Source organism: Motacilla alba, chromosome 1A, assembly GCF_015832195.1.
Source record: "Motacilla alba alba isolate MOTALB_02 chromosome 1A, Motacilla_alba_V1.0_pri, whole genome shotgun sequence".
Classification (NCBI taxonomy): domain Eukaryota; kingdom Metazoa; phylum Chordata; class Aves; order Passeriformes; family Motacillidae; genus Motacilla; species Motacilla alba.
In genome coordinates this window covers 36,669,208-36,691,245 of record NC_052031.1, presented here as the reverse complement: position 1 = coordinate 36,691,245, position 22,038 = coordinate 36,669,208, and the positions used below count along the sequence as shown (strand labels likewise).

The 22,038-nt window shown below is 42.6% G+C and overlaps 2 protein-coding genes across 2 annotated transcripts; both read right to left on the bottom strand.

The window, feature by feature from the left end:
- Positions 1–1,079: 1,079 nt before the first annotated feature.
- LOC119708507 (glioma pathogenesis-related protein 1-like) lies at positions 1,080–12,146 on the bottom strand. Its single transcript, XM_038154991.1, has 6 exons — positions 11,867–12,146; positions 7,100–7,345; positions 4,997–5,106; positions 3,212–3,294; positions 2,051–2,077; positions 1,080–1,967 (listed from the first exon to the last, which is right to left on the bottom strand). The coding sequence occupies exons 1-6, from the start codon at positions 12,044–12,046 to the stop codon at positions 1,816–1,818; spliced, it is 798 nt and encodes a 265-aa protein (XP_038010919.1). The 5' UTR covers positions 12,047–12,146; the 3' UTR covers positions 1,080–1,815.
- Positions 12,147–13,831: 1,685 nt separating this feature from the next.
- On the bottom strand, positions 13,832–20,165 carry LOC119708195 (glioma pathogenesis-related protein 1-like). Its single transcript, XM_038154296.1, has 6 exons — positions 19,887–20,165; positions 17,821–18,066; positions 17,240–17,352; positions 16,446–16,528; positions 14,610–14,636; positions 13,832–14,526 (listed from the first exon to the last, which is right to left on the bottom strand). Exons 1-6 carry the CDS (start codon positions 20,085–20,087, stop codon positions 14,282–14,284), a joined length of 915 nt encoding a protein of 304 aa, XP_038010224.1. The 5' UTR covers positions 20,088–20,165; the 3' UTR covers positions 13,832–14,281.
- Positions 20,166–22,038: the final 1,873 nt, after the last annotated feature.

Sequence of the window (22,038 nt, the reverse complement as noted above, 5' to 3'; positions counted from 1 at the left end):
GTTTAATACCCGCATGCCCACAGGTTTTTAAGGGAAGGTCTTTCTTAGGACTTCCTAAGGGCTGCTGAAGTATATAGTTAATGAAACTGTTAACATTTTGTACTTTCAGCTCTCTGCCTTGCTTCTGTTTCTTCTGGAGACCACGCATTAATTAAACCAAGCCTGAGAGAACTCCTGCTGAGCTCATTTTAAGCTCCCTGGACACAGCAGTGTATCTGGTCCCCTTTCCTGCATTCCGCTTTCCAGTAGTAGGATACTACCCCACATGGAGGGCAGAGACCATGCTGGACGGTCTGCTGTAGAGCCCTGTGCAGGAGAGTGCCCTCACATTAAGCGAGTGTCTGTGAGTGTGCTGTCTTGGCTATGGAGGCTCCAGCAGTCACCAAAGATGCGTGTGTGTATATATATATATATATATCAAGCATGAAATTTGTATTTGCATTTTGAAAAATGATTTATTCAAGGAATGCTGTGATATTGAAATTATTCTAGTATAAGAGTACTAGCAGATAATGATCTGGAAGTGTAATGTGAGAAATGTTGGGTCCCACTTCCAGTGTTTTAATTTAAAATCCATCCCAGTAGCAAGGTCAGGGTCAGGAGTGGGCATGCACAAACACTGACAGGTATTGTGGTGACAGTACTGCAGAAATGACGGGGTGAGGGGAACTTCCCAGTTTCCCCCACAGCAGTGTATGCAGAAGGACAGGGTGCAGAAGCTTCTAAAAGTAGAGGCAGGGATTGCTGTGGTCCAGCTGTGAGTTTGTGCAGCTCTGCTGCTTTCAGTCTCGGCTTGAGCTGGGTGGCTGTGGTTGGTAGAGGACGTACCGAGCTGAGCACAGCAGCTGTCCCCGCAGCCTTCTGCCTGCTCCAGATGTGCAGGTTCCAGGAGGTTTGTTCTTTGGCAGCTGTTGAACCAAACTTTTAACTATGGGCACAGTGTGATTTTATTTGGAGTTCTATCTTTCCCAGTATTGTTTCTAGTGTTGTGCAAGTTGGAGCTGAATCTGGGGTTATTTTGTGCACCAGCAGTTAAGCTTTGGGTCATGTTGCAAATTCATGACTGCCATACACAGGAAGCAGGAAATAACGATTTATTGTTTGAAACAGCCGTAAAACCCCAAACTCAAAAACATAAAAAAACACAACAGGAAAGATTGCAGTGATACATAACCATGTAAACACAGGTGAAACTGTTTAGGCACAGATGCCGTGAGTTTAAAAACAAATTCTAAGCAAAGTACCAATGACAAGTGCTCTGTGAGACTGGGAAATGCACTGCCTGCCCCAGGATGCAAATGCCAGAGCTCACAGGGATCCCAAAATTCCTTAAAAAAATTTAAATTATACAGATGCCTCTGCATCTTGCTGTAGGAGTGCCCAAGGTAAGAGTGCAATAGGAATGAGACAGGTGCATGCTCTGCCTGTGCCTTGACTGTGGGCTGGGGCCTGCTCCTGGGCTCTCTAGCCCTTCCTAAAGTGTGTTGGGCAGCTGCCTGCACCTTCGTGTGCTGCCTGGACAATGTGCCCCTGTACCCACCAGATCACATGCACACTGTTCCACTTTAAAAATATTTTAACTTTTTAACTTTTAAAGCAATTTTAACATCTAAATCTATTTTAACTGGTTCTGAGCAATGAGAAAGCTGCTTATCAGTGCTTGTAAATGCGACCTGCAATGAAGTTGTTATTTCTGTACTTGTGAATCATCTGTGGATGCAAACAATATCTCTACCAATGTTTGTGCTGCCTGTAACTTATGTGAATGGAAGAGGTGAGTTGAGCCAAGTGCTCTTGTGGTCTTCTACATGTGTGTTACCCACTGGCAGGTACTAGAGACCAATATTTTGGTAAGAGCCAGGTGGCCACAAATGTCAGCATAAAGAGTAGTGATCTTAAAGCAACAACGGAGATGCAGAACTCATCACACGCAGGCCTGTCCCACTCTGGTTGCCACTTGGAATCCTCTGTAAACAAAACAATTCACTTGTTTTCAAGTATAACTGCAACGAGGGCAACAAAAGGAAGCAGTAATTCCACTGGTACTTACCAATGACTTTGTCACGTTCTGCATTTTCTGGAGAGAGAAAAGAAGTAAACAGAAGCACACTTATAATTTGGAAACAATTTGACTGTAACCAAAAGGCAATGAAATGTGAGAATCAAAATGGGCTTATAAATACAGCTGATGTGTTTCTTCTCAGGAAAAGCAAAGACCTGCTGACTCTGGGAGAGCCCTGCAGTGACTCTTGGAACTCTGGTGAGGAGTGCTTTATCACACTTTTTTGATTTCTGTCACCAGTGGCTGGTGTAGAGAGGACTCCCCACCCCGGGTGTGCTTCCCAAGATCACTGGTTTTTGCCCTGTGACTTGTGTTTTGAGAGCCTGCAACTAACATTAAACAGCTCTGTGAATTCAGGACTCCCTTAAATTCCTTAGGTGCTGGTGTTTTAACAGCATCTTCCCATTCCTTTTAGTTCACCAATGGTCGAGTGCTGGGCAAAGTGTGACCATACCCTCAGCTCCCTGCAGGCCAATGGCCACAGCACAGTGCCTTGTCTTTATGGAAATTTCAGTTCTCCTTCCTTCCTGACTCCATGCAGCCATTACAAAGCCAAGTGCAGGCATATCAGGAAGGCTGTCAGACTTGAGTTGTGCACTGCATCTCCATGAATGCTCTTGCATGTCAGCCTTGTTCTCTAAGTGCTTAGGGGAAAGCAGATGGCCTGGCTGATGATCAGTGGAGCGAGCAGCTTTGGCAGTGCCATGGCTGCTCTCCCCACCCGCAGTGGCATGGAAGGATCAAAGTTTACTTGGACCTGCACCAGCTCAAGCCACAGCTCACTCATCAGGTGTGGATAACCTGGAGCCCCCAGGACAGGTATCCCATTCTCTGCTTTCTGTTTCTGCAAGCAGTAATTTCTAGCAGGGGTAATAACACCTTAAACTGCAGCCACCATATCTCCTGTAACACACCGTCCAGCACCTGCAGAGCAGACCCCCATCCCATCACTCCCCAGGGTAGAAAACAGGCTCCTTCTGCCCTCATCCCCTCTCTTTATGTACCACTACCCACTTGGCTTCTGACTGCAGTTTTCAGCCTATATTTAGAAACAGGAGAGTGCTGTGCCTGCCTCCTGCCACTATATTTTGTGTGCTCTTTCCCTTTCTACACGTGCTTGGGGAGGATGTCTGGTTGTCTTCTACTTACGACACATCTGCATGGTGCACTGCTCACCACCACACTCGCTGCATGCTACTCCGGTCTTGTATGGGCGCACTGGGAAATTCCCACTGCAAAGGAAAACACCACTGCTCTCAAACAGCCCTTGGGAAGATGGTAATACCTACTGCTAATTAGGTTTTAACCTGTGTTCTGCTTTACTTGTGTTGATAGAATGATGGTTTTTTCAAGAGTCCCATCAGAGTGCCCAGTGCCCAAGACATGCAATGAAACTAGGTATAATGGGCCACCCTGTTTAGGAACTTGGAGACAGCAGTATTGCAAACCTGGGAATTAAAGCAGTCTCAGAGTAGGGTAATTTGTGTGCATGGAGACTCTGGAACCTCTGGCTGTGGAAGCAAGATCAGGTTCAGTTACTGTGTATGTATATATGTATTCAGCATTGAAGAGGAATGCTCTGGTGTTGAAGAATCATAGGTGGTGATTTAATCCATTTGTTGTTTAATATTTTAGGAGTGATGTAGGACTCTTTCCTGCTCCCTCCCTCTGCCAGTGGTGTGAGTGGGACCAACTACCTCTGCCCAGGTTGATACTCAGTGCTTTGCTCAAAGCACAGCCAAAGCAAGACTTACAGCATGCCTCAAACTTCCCATGAACACAGAGAAGGATTTTGTAAGCATGAAATCTCAGCAGTGAGATGAAACTTCATGGTAAAACCTCATTACTTTCAGCAAGGCAAGGCTTTCATTTCTTGGCCTAAGCTGAAGAGTACATTTACTTGAGGAAACTGCGTATGCATCTTGCCTGGGCTCTTGGCAGAGCTGAAACAAGCAATGAAGCTGCTGCTTCTCAAAATCAACAGCTGGATGTCACATTACTCCCCACTTGTTAGCATACAACCGACCATTTGTGGTGCCCTCACCCAGCAGGGAAGGGCCCAGCTTTAAAGCCCTCTCTAGAGCACCTTACCTCTCCAGAGAGCCCTCTGCCTGCTTTGCTGAGTGCTGGTGGAGGGACCACTCCTCTTCCCCATGCCAACACAGGGCAAGAAATCCAGTGGGATTTTGGCCCTCTGTACATTTGGGTGTGGGGCTTCTGGGGAGAGCAGCAGCTGTGTCATTTCAAGATATCTACTCAGGGGTACATATTCTTCCAAGGATGAGACATGGGCAAAAGGAATGCCCAACTTGCTTGAGTTCAAGGACTCCCTGGCTTTGGCCCAACATGGCTTGGCCAAAGGCTTTTAAAGCTGCATTTATACCAAGGTGGTATTAATTAGCTGGATATCCATCCTAGCTGGATATCCTACTGACTATGCACATGAAGGACCTCTGGATCAAATTTTGTCGTGAGCAGCCCCAGCCTCCTAAGCAGCCCTCAGCTGCTAAGGCTGCAGGCTGCCAGCACTGCACACTTCAATGTTTATCCAAGCCAGTGACTTAGGGGCTTAATTCCTCCGGCACGTGTGGGAATATCTTCAGACTTTGGGTTTGCACCTTGGCAACTGTCTGGGGCCATCTTGGTGTTTAGGAGCAAGGGATTAACTTTCAGATGATCACTTCAGTATTTTCATGTCAACATCGTATATTTAATCCTTTCTTCCAGTCTCACTGCTTTTTGTCTCCAATATATGGCCCTCATCTAGCAAATAAAAAAAAGCTGGTTGGACAAAGGAGTACCTTTTCTCTATTTTAGAGACTATTTTCTCCCGCAAAAAACAGGACTAAATGGACTGATCTAATAAATTTGCTTGTTGTGGAAGGGAAGGGGTAGGACCCAAACCCTGTGAAATATTCAAAACAAAATCCTTACGGCGGCCCGTAATTGCAGACGAAGTGTGCTGCGTTGCGTATGGAGATGTACTGCACCGTGGGACAGTAGTGGACAGCACAACCAACCTTGTAGCTTGTAGCCCAAACTACCTGCAAAGACAGATGGATACGCTGGTGACAAAGGCTTTGATTCAGCACATGAAGAGTTAGAAGACATGCTCTCCCCTGTTTTATCACATACAAATGAGATGAGGAGGGCTCTTTGGCAGGCTTCACAGGGAAAAGCAGCAATAATAGATCTCAAAATCCTAGTTTGTTCTGAAAAAAGACTGGTTATTTTACCCAATTCACCACATATTTGTTAAAACTGTGCAGAAAGAAGACATAACTGGCTGTAACAGGTTGTTTTCCTTTCTTGCAAAGGAGAAAGGTGAAGTTCATCTCCTTTGTTTCAACCTAATCCACTAGCATTCTGTCTTTCCTGCTGTGGGAGCTGAGTTCACACCTGTGCAGAAAAGGCTGCATGATCCGCTACAGTTCTTATGAGGGCTGGCTGCCCCTTCACTAAATCCTGTGGGGACATAAAGCAAATTGCCAGAAGGCACTGGTGCTTTGGGAGGAGGATTGTGTTTAGGCTGCACTTCTGCCTTTTAACATCATGGCCGTGACTAAGATAATCTAAGAACAAGGCCATTACTTCACTTACTGATCCTCTTTCTACCAGAAGCTTTTCTGTGGGACCCTATCAGAGTGCAGCCAAATGCTGCAGTCCTGAAAATAAACTGCCATGACAGCATCAGAAGGGAGACAAGGGCACAGCAGTATTTGAGGGTGATAAAACAGCAGCAATGACTGACTACATGAGCAATATGGAAGGATCCTGGCAACTTAGAACACACATACATTTGTGCTTCCACTGACTTAAAGGGCTGGCCCTTTCTGTTTATGGCTGTTTGGTACCAGCTCTGGGAAGATGGGACAATCCTCAGGCTCCTGAGGGTTTTCTTAGTGCAGTGGCAGAGCAGAGGTTGCTCCTGGCACCAGCTGTAGATAACTTCATTGCTGAAGACTGTGAAGGACTGAATAAAAGGACCTTCCCTATCCCAGGTGGCCACTGAGTGAGCAGTGATTTGTGGTAACTGCAGTAATTGTGCCCAAGGAAAATTCTCTTCTCCACAGCTGGGAAGAAGAGGAATGATGAGTTCCTCTGACAGTAAATGACAGTAAAGACCCAAGGATACCTCCTGAGGCTGTCAGATATACATCTTCTAGCTACATTGCTATCACTGCTAACTCTGAGTGAGAATAACCTTATTTTTTTATTCTACCCCCATGAAATTGCATGGGCCACTCCTCTACAAACATCATGGTCAACAGCACTGTGCTTTAGTGCCAGGTAAGGTGTGCTGTGCAGTTTCCAGGTGCTGACTCTTGCAGTGTTCTTGAGAGCAAGCTCAAAGAGCAGCACAGTCCCCTCTCGCAACTCCTGCATCCAAGTATCTTCTCTGCACATAAGTTCAGAAAGCCCACCAGCTTCACCTCATCTACTCAAGTCCTAAATGCACATGTGTATCTCTGCAAAAAATATTAAATAACCTCAGGTCAAAATCTAAGCCTAGAGTTGCTGTTGCAAGCTGTCCTGCTTTCCTACAGCTGTGGGTAAGTGACTGCAGGGTTGCATGGCAGCTGCAGTCCTTTTCCTCCCTTTGCCTGCTTCCTTTGGGAATAGCAGTTGGACAAAGTGTGCACATGGTATTTGCAGAACTGCAGACATCTCTTTTCATGATGGTACTTCTCCAGCCCTTGGCATTTGAAGTCTGCCTGACAGAGCTGGGACCTCATTCCACTCATGCACTACAGCTCACAGCCACTGCTGTTGTCTGTTTTTTGGCAACTGCTTGGCTAATCTGACTGCTTGATAGCTGCACTGTTTTCTTCCAAAAAACCCACAAACTGCCACATTTAAAGTAATAACACAGCGACTATTTTCCTCCCATAATTTGGAATATAAGAACATCTTGTGGACAAAGAGTAAGACTACAGAATCTGGAAAGATTCACTAAATCTTCAACAGATATGTAGAGGGTTTGTATGAAAATGGCAAAGCTGGTTCATGGTTTAGATGAAGAAATGCAATGCCTACCTGTGTATAGTGGCCACATACTCTACTGCACTTATTGGTGTCGTAATCATAGGATTCGACCTCATGGTACCAAGAGGCGAGGGCTGCTTTCACGGTAAAGACAGAAACTGAGCCAGTCCAGATGTTTTCTCCAGCAGTAGCAAATCTGGGGTGAACTTTCCCTCTCTTTTTGAGGTGTATATTATGTTTAAATACGCATTTCTTTGCCCAAGCTTTTGCAGTCTTCGCCAAATCTGGATCCCAAGTCTGCAAAATAAAGACAATTAAAAATCACTTTTAAGACAATTAAAAATCATATTAGCAGTGCAGTAATTCAGAGCAGCTCTCAGGAGAAGCTCTATCGCAATTGTGTAGATGCTTTTGGTTCATTCATTTCTTACTTCTGTGGAGCCTTACAGACCTACATGGTAGATCAGCTTGTAGGTTTGTTTCTGATTTGAACTTAAATTGTTGATTAATCTTGAGGAATTTTTTTGGGGATGGTGTATGGTCTTGGCTGACTGGCTTGTTGGACACCAAGAGCTGTACATCAGCCAAATACAGTGTTTGTGGCACAATGAGCATTTCAAGGCTGTGCTGGCCATGACAGAACATTAATGTAAATTAAAAAGAATTTACATGGAATCTGGAAAATAAGGATTATGCTTACCATATAAATAATGCATAAGTCTTGTGTAGCCTTATATTTGCTTAAGGCCATGGCTTGCAGGTCAGTTCACAAGCACACTGCAATTTTGGGGACAGTTTAAACTCAGCCCTTTAGAGACCATCATTGTGTTTGGTGGCTTGAAACCTGAGTGCTGAATTCATATTTGTGGAATGACTCATTCACTTGCTTTTCAATTTTAGAGAAAGTGGCTATTTAAGCAACTGAGTTATGTAAATGTCTTTTGTTTGCACTGGAGGTGGTGTCTGCTCTTGCTGGGTTTTCTTGTGCACACACCTTGATTGAGTGATTACAACATTGTACCTCCTGGCAGATACAGTACCACAAATGTATGCTTGTAGTCCTAGTTATACTTTGTGTTATGTAAATGAAGTTGTCCAGCACTGAAATACTTTGTACTGAAGTTTTTTTCAAAAATAAACATTTTATTTTTCCTCTTCTGAATTAATTAAAATAGCTTGCTTGCTTTTGCAAATGATGGAAATGCCAAGGAAATTGTTTTGGATCAGAAATTATGAAGGAAAAGGTGTATTTTACAATCTACCTTTTTGTAGATTTTTTAGTAGAATCTAACAAAGGTAGGTTGTTGGATTTTATGTCTATGTTTTACCTAAGTAACTTTTTTTGTACCATAGCTAAGTCTGAAACAATGTGTATTGTTTATGCTACCAATTAGCAATTAAAAACCACAAGATCATGCCAAAATGCATCTACAGAGGTTTAAAAATATTTTTAACCCATGTCTTCCATTTTTTCCTTTGTCTGATGTTCGTGGAGGGTGTATTTTCCAAATGTGGTGAGGTGGACACTGGCCAGGTGCCCACGAAAGCTACTCTATCACTGCCCTCTTCAGCTGGGGAGGGGAGAGAAAATGCAACCAAAGGCCCCTGGATTGAGATAAGACAGGGAGAGATCATCCATCAGTTGCTGTCATGGGCAAAACAGATTCAACCTGGGGAAATGAATTGTATTCATTACAATTTTAAACACCTTCCCTGCACCTCTCTTTTCTTCCAGGACATAACATCAGTCCTGATTTTCCACTTCCTCCTCCCTCCCAGCAGCATAAGGGGACATGAACTGTGGGTTGTGCTCTGTTCTTCAAGCACTGTCTCTCCTGCTCCCTCCTCCTCAGGGGAGGACTCCTCACACCCTTCTTCTGCTGCAGTGTGGGGTCCCTCCAACAGGAGACAGTCCTTCACAAACTTCTCTTCCTTCTTCCTTCTCATGGGGTATAGCTCTTCACAAACTGCTGCATCATGGTCCCTCCCTCAGGGTGCAGTTCTTCAGGAGCACACTGCTCCAGAGTGGCTCCTCCATGGGTCACCAGTCCTGCCGGCAAACCTGCTCAGTGTGGGCTCCTCTCTCCATGGGGCCACAGCTCCTGCCAGGACCCTGCTCCAGCACAGGTTTCCCACAGGGTCACCCCTCCACCTGCTCCAGTGTGGGGTCCTCCACAGGCTGCAGTTGGATCTCTGTTCTTCCATGGACCTCCAGTGACTGGAGGGTCGCATCCTGCCTTACCATGGGCTGCACCACGGGCTGCAGGGAAATCTCTGCTCCAGTGCCTGGAGCGCTTCCTCCCACCCTTTCTGCCCTGACCTTGGTGTCTGCAAAGTTGCTCCTTTCACGTGTTCTTACTCTTCTCTGGCTGCAATTGCTTTCCCCTTCTTGAATGAATTATCCTGGAGTCACTGCCACTGTGGCTGAAGGACTTGGCCTTGGCCAGAAGTGGGGAAATGGCTCTGTGGGACATGCAGGAAGCTTCTGCCTGCTTCTCAGAGAAGCCCTGTTATATATATATATATATATATATATAACCCTGTTATGCCACCCCTCTGCTTTCAAAACCTGTTTGTGCAAACCAAATACACCCACAAAACTAGGACATGAATAATTTAGATAGGAACTCAAGTATTAATTTTCATATTATATTCATATTATTAATTATATTAATATTCAGTATTGTTATATTCAATATTATTTAAAGTATTAAATTTGGGGCAGGGAGTCTTATTTCAAGTAAGCAGTTGGTATTTCCTTAGATACTTTTAAGGACAATGGACAATATCTGGCATTGTACAGAACTTGTCTTCCAGTCCTGGAAGATAACTCTGCCAGTTAAGACAGAAGCTTCATTTTATATCTTGTCAAGGCTCTGAGATGATCAACATGAAAGAAGTATGACAGCGGGGGATGCACCTTAGCTTTTCATGGTCTCTGTTTTTCACATTCTGCTTTTTAAGAGTCCATGCATCTCCTCTCCTTCATCCTATAGTAGTAATAGGTTTAAACTTTGATAAAGGTATGAATAATACTAAGTTTAAAGTTGCATAGTAAATTTAAATATACTTTCCGTTTTGTGTGACTGCTTAATCTGGCTGACAGATGAAAAGCAGTGTACAGAAATGTTCACAATGATTTTTAGTTTAACTGCAGTTACACTCCATATTTGCTTATAATACTGCACTTAAATAGAAAGATTGGACTAAATGGCTTGCAAAGAAAATGCACAGGATGGGGAGATTTGCATATAGATAGCACTGCTGTTTAAGGCAACAATACTTATTTTTTTCCCCCTCATTAACTGCTTCTCAATTTTCACTTTATAACAAGTTGCTTGCTGACTTAAGGAGGAAAAATTTAATGTAGAATACATGAAAAGTGATAGAAGGCAGCACTAATTCAAAGGAGACTGTTGTGAAGCCCTGGTGAAACTGGTGAGACTGCTGTTTTTGAGGAGCCTTAGAACAGAACTAAGTAGTGCTTTGGGTTGATGAGAAAGGGCTCACATTTGTCACATCAAAAATTTTTTAGATCAATGTTCTCATTTTATAATATATGTATTACAAATACCAATGGTTGAGCTTTGTTACTTGCAATTAAAGGAGTTTCCATTTTGCATTTTCTCTTAAAAACTACTTTTCCAAATTATGACAATGCCCTGAATTCAATCTTAATTTTTACATATCTAAGTGGACTGTTACTTCCAGCAAAAAAGAAGTTCTTTGTGAAATTAAATCACTATATTTTTTCTGCCTTTTTGAATTGCCAAGAGCCACTCAAAATACTGTTTTCAATTCCAATGCTTTTAGTTTTGTAATAGATTTTATCATGTATTGCACTGCTAGCTCCACATTAAATAGTTCCTGGAAGAGGTCGTATTTAAGACTAGGGATTTTGCAGTATTTTGAAAGAAACTTGCCATGATTCAGTTTCTGGTTTAGATGCAATTTATTTTTCTCTTTCTTATACTGCCTTTTTTTTCCCCAGATTTCAGTTATTTACTTTTTAAAAAGAATAAATTAAGCACAATTTAAAAGTACTAATACTGGACTTTTAACACATCCTAACAATGTTTTGTTTGTTTAGGGCTAGTAAAGCAATGTAGAAGATACAGAGTCCAAGCAACATGTTCTGAAGGCCAGGATGCACAGCTGAGGAGAGCTGATCTAAAAGATGTATCTAGAAGAGAAACTAAATGAGTTTCCTGTCATGTTTGCAATTCAAGTTTCATTACTGTGCAGTTACCCCTCCTAACCGGGGCACTTATCTTTTAAGTGTCTGACAACCAGACACGGAAAATGAGCTTGGTGCTTGTTGGCCTTCCCTGCAGGCCCAGCCCCTCGGAACTGCCGCCCTGCCGGCTCAGTCGGTGAGAGCCCCGCCGAGAATGCCCGGAGAAAGCTCTCCTGCGCTGTTTGGCAGCAGGGTCTGCCCTGGCCCACTCGGGCAGGAAAGCTGTGCTTGGATGTGCCCAAAGCCCACAGCTCCGGCTGCCGAGCTGCGTGCGGCGCCTCGCAACCAGGAGGCTTCTCACACAACACAACACAGGGACACCGCTCGGCTGAGGGCTGGCACCTTCGGCTTCCAGGGAGGAATATCAGTCAGAGCTGAGCTGCACATATCCGATCGCATAGAGCCACCTGATAACTAGAGCCTTCTTCGCTCTGCTTTGAAAAGCAGACAGTCTTATGGCCCCAGGTTTTTGTGGGGTTGTTTTCTGGTTTTTTGCATTTGATCACAAAAGCAATCTTTGAGAATCATAAACAGCATCGCAATGCTACAAATTTGTATAAAAGTCATGAAGATTCCCTTACCATGTAGAGCATGTTGCTGGCTGGTGGATCCACTCTGGACCTCAGTGTGTTGTGGGTTTGCACACATTCCCGAATAAACTCTGGATCCCGAGGATCAGGCAGTGTCGATGGATCATAAGAACCAGAGGAATAACAAAAGAGTAGTAAAGCCAGCGCACAAGTAGAAAATCTGCCTGTCATTGAGAAAGGGAGAAGAAAAGCGATGGTGCAAGCAGAAAGTCACCACGGTGGGTCTAGGGGCATCCCTAGATGTCCCGAGCAGGTGGTGCTGAAATCCGCCAGGCTCCGTGCCCGGCTTGCCTTTATTTATAGAGCCCCTCGCCGGCCTGAGGGCAGCTGGGCGGGGCCTGGCCCTCACCGCGGCCGCTGCGAGGGCGGGCGCGGAGCCGCCGCGGGTAGCGGGCTGTGGGCCGCGGCCGCTCCGCGGTCAGACGGGGCGAACCCCCCAAAGTCGAGGGTCTGGTTGGAGATGCCGCTGCCTGTGCTTGTGCTGCTGCTCGCTCGCTGGTCAACACACCGCGATGGAACGCCGCCGGGAAAAGCATCAGTGTCGGTCCTGCCCCTGCGGGGCTGGCGCCGAAAGTCGGTTCATTTCTGCGGTTTGTGCACAGGCATCAAGGAAGTTTTCAACCAGTTCCGTCACCGAGCACTTGCTTAAGGCATGCACTGCAAATGTCATTAGCCCTTTCCTTACAGTCATGCTTCTCAACATCTGCTCTTCCAGCTTTAAAAGCGGACTGTTTCAGCTGTACGAAGTGGTTTTAGCTCTACCAGCAGCATTTCGCTCGGAAGATTTGTGGGCTGGACTTACCTTAGCCATGGTAATTCAATACAAAGCTAGTCACAGGAAACGAGTCATATTTCAAGAACACTGCTTTGAGAATAAGGAAATTGAGCTACAAGTTCATATTAGAGCTGTAGCAGCCTTGTCTCTTTCTTTTTTTCTTCTTTCTTTAATTGTGGTGGGCAAATGTCTCTCCTGTCCTTTAGGCTTCTTTGTTACTATTTGTTTGGCCCCTGTAATCCTATTCATAGCAATCACTGTGTATTGCAGAAAAGTTTTGGATAAATTTTCTTCTTTTGATGAAACTAGATGTTGTTAAAGCTGTTGCTTTCCCTCTTTCTTTTCCTTATATATTTTCTTCCTTTCCACTACAACCAAACTGTTATAAAATAAAGCTGCCTTGTTTGTTTGCTTGTTTGTTTATATACTGGTCATTCAGTGTCATTTCACTCTAATCCACATTTATTTATTTACTGGTCATTCAGTGTCATTTCGCTCTGATCCACATTTATTTATTTATCTATTTATTTACTGGTCATTCAGTGTCATTTCACTCTAATCCACCCCAAGAGATCTGTTAACAAGAACCTCAGCTAGGGCCCATTTTTATTCTGTGGGGTGACATGCTGCAATGTGGCTCAGAATTTGAGTCACTGTGTTCTTAAAACATTAGAACAAAGACAAAAGAGGAAAAAAACAGCTTTAAATACTGATAGCACAGTTATGCATTGCTAGTATCAGTCAGTATCTCCTGGCTTGAAAGATTCCCCTCACTAACAAATTTATATTAGAACAGTGGGGGTCAGGTTGAGGGCTAAATGTCAATTAAAACAAACTGAATCCATCAGAGGTTTGGGCTTTTTAAATGAGGCTGAGATATTCCATTTCTAAACCAGAATCTGTCCTGAGCCTGTTTAATATTCCATCTCTGTTTCCTGCTACCTGAAAATTCACAGTGGCTGCCATCTACTCTGCATTTTAGATATTTTCACCATCTCACATCCTAGAATCAAGCTTTCCCCATTGACACCCCACCTTAATCCGCACTCTGTCAACTTTCCCTGGTATTCTTCTACTTGTGGAGAACAAAGATTAACTCTGAGAGGAGAAGAACGGAATAGTACATCTGACAATAGAGTAATGGACACTGACACACACAGGCTAAATAAAGCAAGGGGCAAACTTTATTCTGGTCCATAAAAAGTAATATCAACAGTTATATTTCTCCATTATCTGGGGAAAGTTGTGTCTGGGATAACTGAAGGTTAATGAATATGAATCACTGCTTCTTTTGGATACAGTGTGCCACTTCAGACTTGTCTTTGTGATGCCCCAGGCTTCCAGGAGGATTGTTAGCACATGGAGTAATATCAAGTCTCTGTGGTCCCTCTAGCAATCTACCCCTAGAGCTAAGAGCCTCATACAGACAAAGGAGCATGTTGCAGCTACTGCCAATAAATTATATTACCTCTATGCACAGCCACTTTTATCTTGCCTTAAATGAAGAAGCAGCCTTTTCCATGCTGGAAAAAGATTGCAGGGATAATGAAAGATGACCAAATGTTTTTATTTTTTTTTTTTTGTTAAATGTGTGCCAAATGTGTGAGAGTAATACAGCAGTAGGATCAAAATCAGTATCTTAATTGACCATTGCTCATAAAAAAAATGTGTGGAAATTGCTGTTGTACTAGAAGTACAGCACCAGCACTCAATACAAGAAACAGTGGCCTTAAAATTAAAACACTAACACAGTATTTGTCACAAGAGGGTCGTGCATGCTCAGCAGGTGGGATGTGTGGTGGCACGGGAGGCCTGGGGGGACGGGGCTGCGGTGGCTGGGGCTGTGTATCCCAGTCCGGATACCAGTCGGCATAACCTAAAAGTCAGTGAAGAAACAGGTGTTAAGACTAGCCTTAGCCAAACTTACAGGAAAGCCATTAAGAACAATTTGATACGTACTTATCAGCTTCTCACGTTTTGTATTTTCTGCAAAGAGATCAGAAGAGGAAAGTAATGTGAGTACCATTCAATGGTGGTTCTTGATGTAAAGAGGTAAGACTTTGCACTGATGATAAGCCTTTGCACTGATGATGCCAGTTAATGCCTAGAACATCCCGGGGAAGCAGGCCAGCAAGAGCAGGCTCCCAATAACTTGGAGTTCATATTTTTTATTGAATTGAAAAAGAAACAGAAAAAAACAGCTGTATCAGGAAAAATTTGTGTCATGGAGATGAGGGAATAAAAATAACAACAAAACATGGAATTTATTTAAAATTGTTACATATATCAAATTTAAGTAGTTACAGATGGGAAAATATAACTACTACTTTATCACAGAAGTACACCTTTACTAAAATTTTGATGCATTTGCAGGATTGCCTGTGTGCATCCTATTGAAATTCATCATTTGCCCCATAGGAGAAAATGGTAAAAGTGGGTAGAAGGATATAGCACTTAACTTTTAAATTCTCTGTTCCTCCTGTCCCTGTTCCCCCCAGTTGTTGAAATATTTCTAGACTTCCTGTCATTTCTAGACTTCCTGTGTCAGCCATCAGCCGTAGACTTACAGAAGAGTCAGCCAGGATATTACAGAACAAAATAAGAGTACCAAATGCTCAATAATTTGTACAGCTGAATCTGTCTAGAGCCTGACTAGTAAAAACCATCTCCATTAAACATCTGTATAAAATTCATATTTTATTTACGACATTGCTGCATGTCCTTTAATTAATAAGTCCCAAACTGGGCAATGTTTTTAATAAGGTGAATTGACATAAAGGTGAATTGACATAAAGGTCCACTGCTATTTGGAGCAGACTCAGTGACGGGGTATGGGCTGTGTGTTTCCCTGCTGTGCCCCACACCCTGACATCGAAGAGACAGACCCAGAGCAGGGTTATTCTGGCTTATTAGAGAGGAAGCAAGGAGGAGAGAGCAGGCTGAGCTCCTCACCATCACCCACTTCTCTCCCAGACCCAGACAGCACGTTTTCAGGGAACACCTCCTCCCTGGAGAGGTTTTGACTCCAACCACACTCCTTTCATTGTTGCGTCTTTGCTGGGTTTGGGAATGCGCTGTGCTGGCTCACCTCGGCACCAGCTCCCAGCACCAGCCAAACATCCCACAGCTGCCACAGGCCTGCTCCAAATGGGTTACCAGTCCTTTATTAATTGCTCCTCAAGATTTTATTAAAATCCCCTGAGCCTTTCGAGCTCTGCTACAAATGTTCATTTAATTATTTCCCACCAGCACTCTGATAACACTGAGCATAGTAGGGAAAAGATTTACAAACAAGCTCTCACTGCTGCTTTTCAGAAAACTGTGGAAGTTAGAAATAACTCTGCTTTTTGGTACAGTCTTATTATTAGTTCAGAAATACAGTTGTCTGGAAAATGTGTTAGGACATGCTAACAAGCAGAAAAGCAGAAGATACATTTCCTATTTCTGCTGAGAAGGAAGAACTAGACAGTGAATATTTGTTTGCGCTAAAATTTTGGATTTGACTTCGTGACCAGATAAAAGGGAGAAAATAGTCTGATTAATCAGTTATTCATTAATAACTGATACTTCCCTGCATCAGAAACTCTGGCTTCTTCCTCTGAAAGCCTTCAACTGCAAATTACTTCAATGATTTCCTTCTTACGGTATTCCTCCCAGAGTTTGGTACTGTTGTTGTGCAGTGTGCTAAAGACCCAGTATACACTTAGTGCAAATTGACTCGTTGTTGTCTTTCCACTGCTAATTATGCCACTTTTGTTTCTGTGCAATTTTCATACATGATCACTTTTGTCTTACCACAGAGCTTGTCTACACACTTCTCGTTACTGCATCTACTGCATGGTTGTCCTTCTTTATATGGTTTTCTTGGGTAATTCCCCCTGCAAAACAGGAACAGCATTTTGTTAGCTGTCATTGAAAAGTTGTCAAGGGGAGGAAATAATGCCCTAATCAAAGAAACTGGTCATTGCAATTGTTCGAAATTCCTTTTAGATCGCATTAGAACTCTCACTGGCATGGGGAGCAGTTGACTTCTGCCACTGAAAATTAATGAGACTTCTCAGGCAATACTGTATTATTGTAAGCATACAAGAATTTGCCTCTAGTCCATCCGTATCCACCTGGATTATAAAAAACCAAACCTGTAAAAAGTAGGTAGAAATACTGCAAGGTACCAGATCAACTAGAGGACTGTCTTCCTTTTATTTCTTAATGTCTTGTTTGAAATTAATGTAGGGTCAGAGTGAGATGTAATCTTCCTGAAGCAGAAAGATTGCATCTTTCCCAGTTTTCCTGCAGAGACTGAAGTCATAACAGATTTTCTTCCACCATCTGCATTATGATGAGTGGTGTCAGCTATGATCTGCTCTCCTGCTTTTTTTAGAATTGGATTTTCTGCACTCCCAGCTATGTCCAGTAGGTTCTGTTCCCAATGGCCAGGGGAAGTTTCCCTTGGACAAGTGTCATGAGCATGTAGCTTGTTCTGAAATTTGTTACAACTGCACCCATCATTGTTGGCATCTGATACCAGATCAGTTGGGATATTTTAAGAAAAAAAACAAAACAAAACCCAAATACCACAATTAACTTACGCTGGCCCATAGTCACAAACAAAATGTGCTGCTTTGAACAGTCCTGGAAAATTTTCAACTGTATTGCAGAAGTGAACTGCACAGCCAACTTTGTAACTCTCTGCCCAGACCACCTGCAGGACAAAGGGAAGTAAGTAATGCACTGTTCAAATACTGCCAAAGCAACAGCATTAAGAGAAGAAGGAGAAGGAGAAGGTAAGTAGCTCAGGGAAATTTAAATCAGCTGACTCAGGAGCAACTTAACCTGAAGGGCAGTTGGGACAAATGACAGATTGATAGCTATTTTTTCATTTATTATCTGGCTACCCTTTAAATGTGAAGTTGCCAGGGGATAATCCCTTTCCACCATTACTGGAAGTAGAACTTGACATCCCTGGGGCTCATAATATTTCTTTCCATGCAACAATAAACTGTGGGCTGCAAAGCCCTGCAGTAATTCCCGTTGCAAAGCATCTGTTCCAAGCCTGTACTCAGATCTTCAGTGAAATTAGACTATATGTTAGTCTATATATTAGACTATATGTTAGTCTATATATTAGTATATATGTTAGACTATAAAGCACTGGGCATGTGAGACTCACCTGAGTGTAGTGACCACACTTGTCCGTACATGTGTTGGTGCTGAAATCATAGCTGCTAACTTCATTAAACCAGGACCTGAGAGCTGCCTCCACAGAGAAGATGCGGGCCGTGCCAGTCCAGATGTTTTCTCCAACAAAGCGAAAGGTGGGGTGCATTTTGCCTGGCATTTCAAGGTAGGTATTGTGCTTAAACTTGCACTTCTTTGCCCATGCTTTGGCACTCTTAGCTAAAGCAGCATCCCAGGACTGTAGAAAAGGAAGAAAGCATACTATAACCGGCACTGCAGTGACTTAGCTGAATTCAGACATTTTTAAACAGAAACTTTTTAAGAGTTCTTTTCCCCTTTTCTGCTTCCCATCCCTGCCTTCAGTTTCTTTCTCTCACTTGACATTTCTACTCCCATAACAAATTTCTGTCTTCTTTCTCCCTTAGCCGGACATGCACGATCTATCCACTGTCCTGTTGTATCTGTATATTTACAGCTGGAGTGCAATCTTTAAGCTGCTACACCTGGAACAGGTAACTGTGTGGAACTCCCAGCTGTAGAGGGGCTTGGGGGACTTTGTCCCTAGGAGATGTTGGCTGTCCAGGGACTTGCCCTTGGCAATTATTACCAGACCAGATAGGAATTCTCTTCTGCTGGCCAGCAGCTGACAGCTGCTCCCTTCCTCAGCTCCTTCTGCCTCTTTTCTCTTTTCCCTCCTCAGCAGATGGACAAAGCAAATAAAAGACTCACTCATCTCTGCTGGGCTGAGAAGGAAACACTCCCATCCAAAGAGGCACAAGTGATAATTTAACAAACCAGTCTGGCAGACTTGCAGATTTTACGCTGACAGGTAAAGTTCAGTACAGGGAAATTCAAGTTAAGGGTTGTGAGAAAAAGTTGAGTTTGTGTTACTAATAACAGATTTGGAGATGGCTATAACCACTTGAAAGTAGTAGACTAAAAAGCAAACAAAGTATCAGAAACTCTTTGCAAAGGAATTGAGAATAAAACCACATATATAATTACACTTCTGCATAAGTCCTGTTAAATGCCGTGTGGCATTTAACCCCACCTCAGAAAGGTACACTAGAACTAGAAAGGCCAGAGAGAACTTGGAGTAGGATGATCATCTTCAAGTTCAGAGAGCTTTCATATAACAACAGAGAGTGCTCTGCAGCTTCAGAGACATCTGGACATCTTGTGTGAAATAGGTAAATAAGCAGCATTAACTTGCATCTTCCAATACAAAGATCAGACACTATTAAATGAGGCTAGGGATTAACAGGCCCAAGTCAAACACAAGGAAATAGCTTCACACAACCTGTGGTTAGTCTCTAGCCCTTTGCCATGAGATGATAGAAATTATAAAAACTTTTATGACGTCAAGGCTGAAAAAAATATTTAAAAATCCATTAAGTACTTGTAAGTACCTCAGCTAGCTATACTTATTTTCCCTTATGTATTCCACTGAACAACACGTGACCTGCCCATAACCTGTTCTGATATCCACTGTATTTGTAGCAAGCTCTGCTTTTCAGCCTAGATATCACTATCCCTACTCTTCAAACCCTGCTACAGCAAATTAAGATCAGGTATCTAAATGGTTGTGCTAGAAAATCCCTATATTCAACACATGTTCTAGATTAGAAGAAACAACAAGAGATGATAGATTTTCAACAAATCCTCTCTCAGACTGCCTACTCAGAAACTTTTATAAAGTCAAACAGCTTCCATGTATGAAACCTGACCTGATATAAAACAGATTACTATCTCTCTTAGAAAGAGGTAGATGACATACTGAGAACTGAATACTATTTTTTGCAATACAGCCCTTTGCTCTGGCTGAAGTTGAGAGTAGCTAAACTTGTGCTAAAAAAAGAAATTCCCTTCAAATTATTAAAATTGAACAATACTGTGCAAATTATTGTATTTCCTATCTCATACAAAGAACCAACATATATGTTACAGAAATAATTCACTGAAATGGAAAGAATAGCACAGTAGAAATGAAGAATAAGACGGGCTAAATCAGCAGCCCAATCTATAATAATTTCAAAAAGGTCACAAACACCACCTTACCATGCGAAACATATTGCTGGCTGGTGGATTCACTTTGGATCGAAATGTATTGTGAGCTCTCACACAATCTTCAATGAACTTTGCATCTTCTATGTCAGGCAAGGGATATGGTGGATAAGCATGAAAGCAACTGAAGAAATCCAGTAAGAGCAATGCAACAAAGAAAAATGTGGTTTTCATAATTCTCCGGTGTTTTTTCATAAGTTTTAAAATTAAAAATCTCTTAGGTGGAGATGATACTGGCAAGCAGTTTTTCAGAGGTTGTCCTCTGGGTGTAGAAGCACTTGAAAGTGTCAAACAGGAAGTGAAGAGCAATTGCTTAATCAGGTACAACTCTATCTGACATCACAGCTGGCAGTCAAATGGTAAAGTGTGAAACCTGCATATCAGCAAGGAGCAACACTCCAAGCACACTTCTGTGTTTTCTTTGAGTGTGCTCCATCCTGGGTGCCTGCCAAACCATTCTGTGATTTTTGGTCTTATCGGAAGAGATGCTGCTAAACAGCTTTCTTAAAACCTGCATCAATCATAAAAAATGCAGCTTTGACAAAACAGAAGTCTGCTATTCAGCTGATTTTCCAATAGTATTGCTTAGTCATACCAGCTTAGTTACAATTATGTTGCTTCCATATCAGGACATTGCTTTCATATCAGAATTACTCAAGAAATAAACAGAATTAGGAAATCTGTGCTTCAGCAGGAGGAAAAAAATGGTACCTGAACAGCAGGTACCTGCTGCAGAACAGACATTGTGGCCTGGTTTGGTGTGTAACAAAAAATAAAATTTGGAAACCCCAGGCTTGAGTATGTGTTGATTCTCTCCTCCATAGTTACTTGCTATTACCTGCTAGCCTGAATTCACTGGAGCAGCTTCCTGTGCTCCTGGAGAGCAGCTTACAGGATTAGCACTCCTGGCATAACATTCCAAGTCTGACCACTTCTCAGGGCAGTAGGATGGTATGTGTTGGCATTTTTATTGTCTCCCCAACTGTTCTTCAAGCTGGTTGAATTTTTTTTTCAAACCTAAGCCAAATTGTACAAATATGCAAGAGCATAAGAAGAACCATATGTTTTAAAAGCTAAGGTCTTGTAACCCAGTTTTAGGTAGGTTTACAGGTAAAATTTGTTGCAAATAGATTGCAAAATATGTTAATGGGTCTCATTCCCTGCTCAGTTTTGCTGGCCAGACTTAATATAAACCATGATTATATTACAACTACATGCAGTTTGCACAAAAACACCCATCACACTAAAACTGCACCATTTTACAGTACAATGATCTTGCACTTACATATGCATGCAGTTGAAATTCTGTGTTTGGAAAATGAATGGAGATTTTATGCAGTAGGAAATTTTGATAGCTCTAGGATAGTCCAGCATTACAAAATGCTTTCTTGCATTTCTGGCTCCATCTAGTGACTCTATCTATAATTAAAGCAGAAGTGCAGCCTGCCCTCGAGCATCTATGATATTTCCCCAATAAGAGAGTTTTAGACTTTTGCCAGCATTAAGCAGCAGATCTTGACAATTAAGTTTTGGGATTTGGACAGTACATTGTAGCATTATAGCACATTTGGATTGCACAGTCTGGGCAATACAAGCTATTGCCCATCCATAGATCTCAAGTGAAATTTAGCACCATGAGCTGGGTACATGCAGGAAGATTTACAGCCTCATGATTTTGAAAAATTCCCCATGTTTACATCCCACTTTTGCACCTTCTGATCTGCTTTTAGTTCAAAATGGCTGGAAAAATAAAACCTCAGATTTTAATTTTTTTCCTAATGTTCTGTTTAGTCAGAGGACTAAAAACTGGTGAATTACAGCCTATTACAGATATCCACAATGCCTGGGAATCTGTGAAATTACATTTAATTTTGTTCTCAAATCATCAACTTCCCCACAGAGTATTGTTCCTTGTGCTGGGGAGAGAAGATCTGACCTTGACTTACTAGCTTCATTTGAACAAATGGGGTGGATCTGTTGGGTTTTCTTATCCTATCCACAGGATTAGGCAGCTGCAAGATCACTTGGCCTTCCAGACATGTGAACAAACTAATATTCTGACATGCCTAGCTGCAGCTATTACACAATGGCACCTCAGGGCAGAAAACAAATTATGGGACAGGATGGTGGTGGTATTGAATTTCCA

Coding starts and splice junctions, on each gene's coding strand:
- LOC119708195 (XM_038154296.1), bottom strand. CDS start 20,087: ATGAAAAAACACCGGAGAATTATGAAAACCACATTTTTCTTTGTTGCA. Junction 16,529..17,239: donor GTTTGTGACTATGGGCCAGC/GTAAGTTAATTG, acceptor CCTGTTTTGCAG/GGGGAATTACCCAAGAAAAC. Junction 14,637..16,445: donor GTGTGTAGACAAGCTCTGTG/GTAAGACAAAAG, acceptor ATCTCTTTGCAG/AAAATACAAAACGTGAGAAG.
- LOC119708507 (XM_038154991.1), bottom strand. CDS start 12,046: ATGACAGGCAGATTTTCTACTTGTGCGCTGGCTTTACTACTCTTTTGT. Junction 3,295..4,996: donor GTCTGCAATTACGGGCCGCC/GTAAGGATTTTG, acceptor TTTCCTTTGCAG/TGGGAATTTCCCAGTGCGCC. Junction 1,968..2,050: donor AGAACGTGACAAAGTCATTG/GTAAGTACCAGT, acceptor TTTTGTTTACAG/AGGATTCCAAGTGGCAACCA.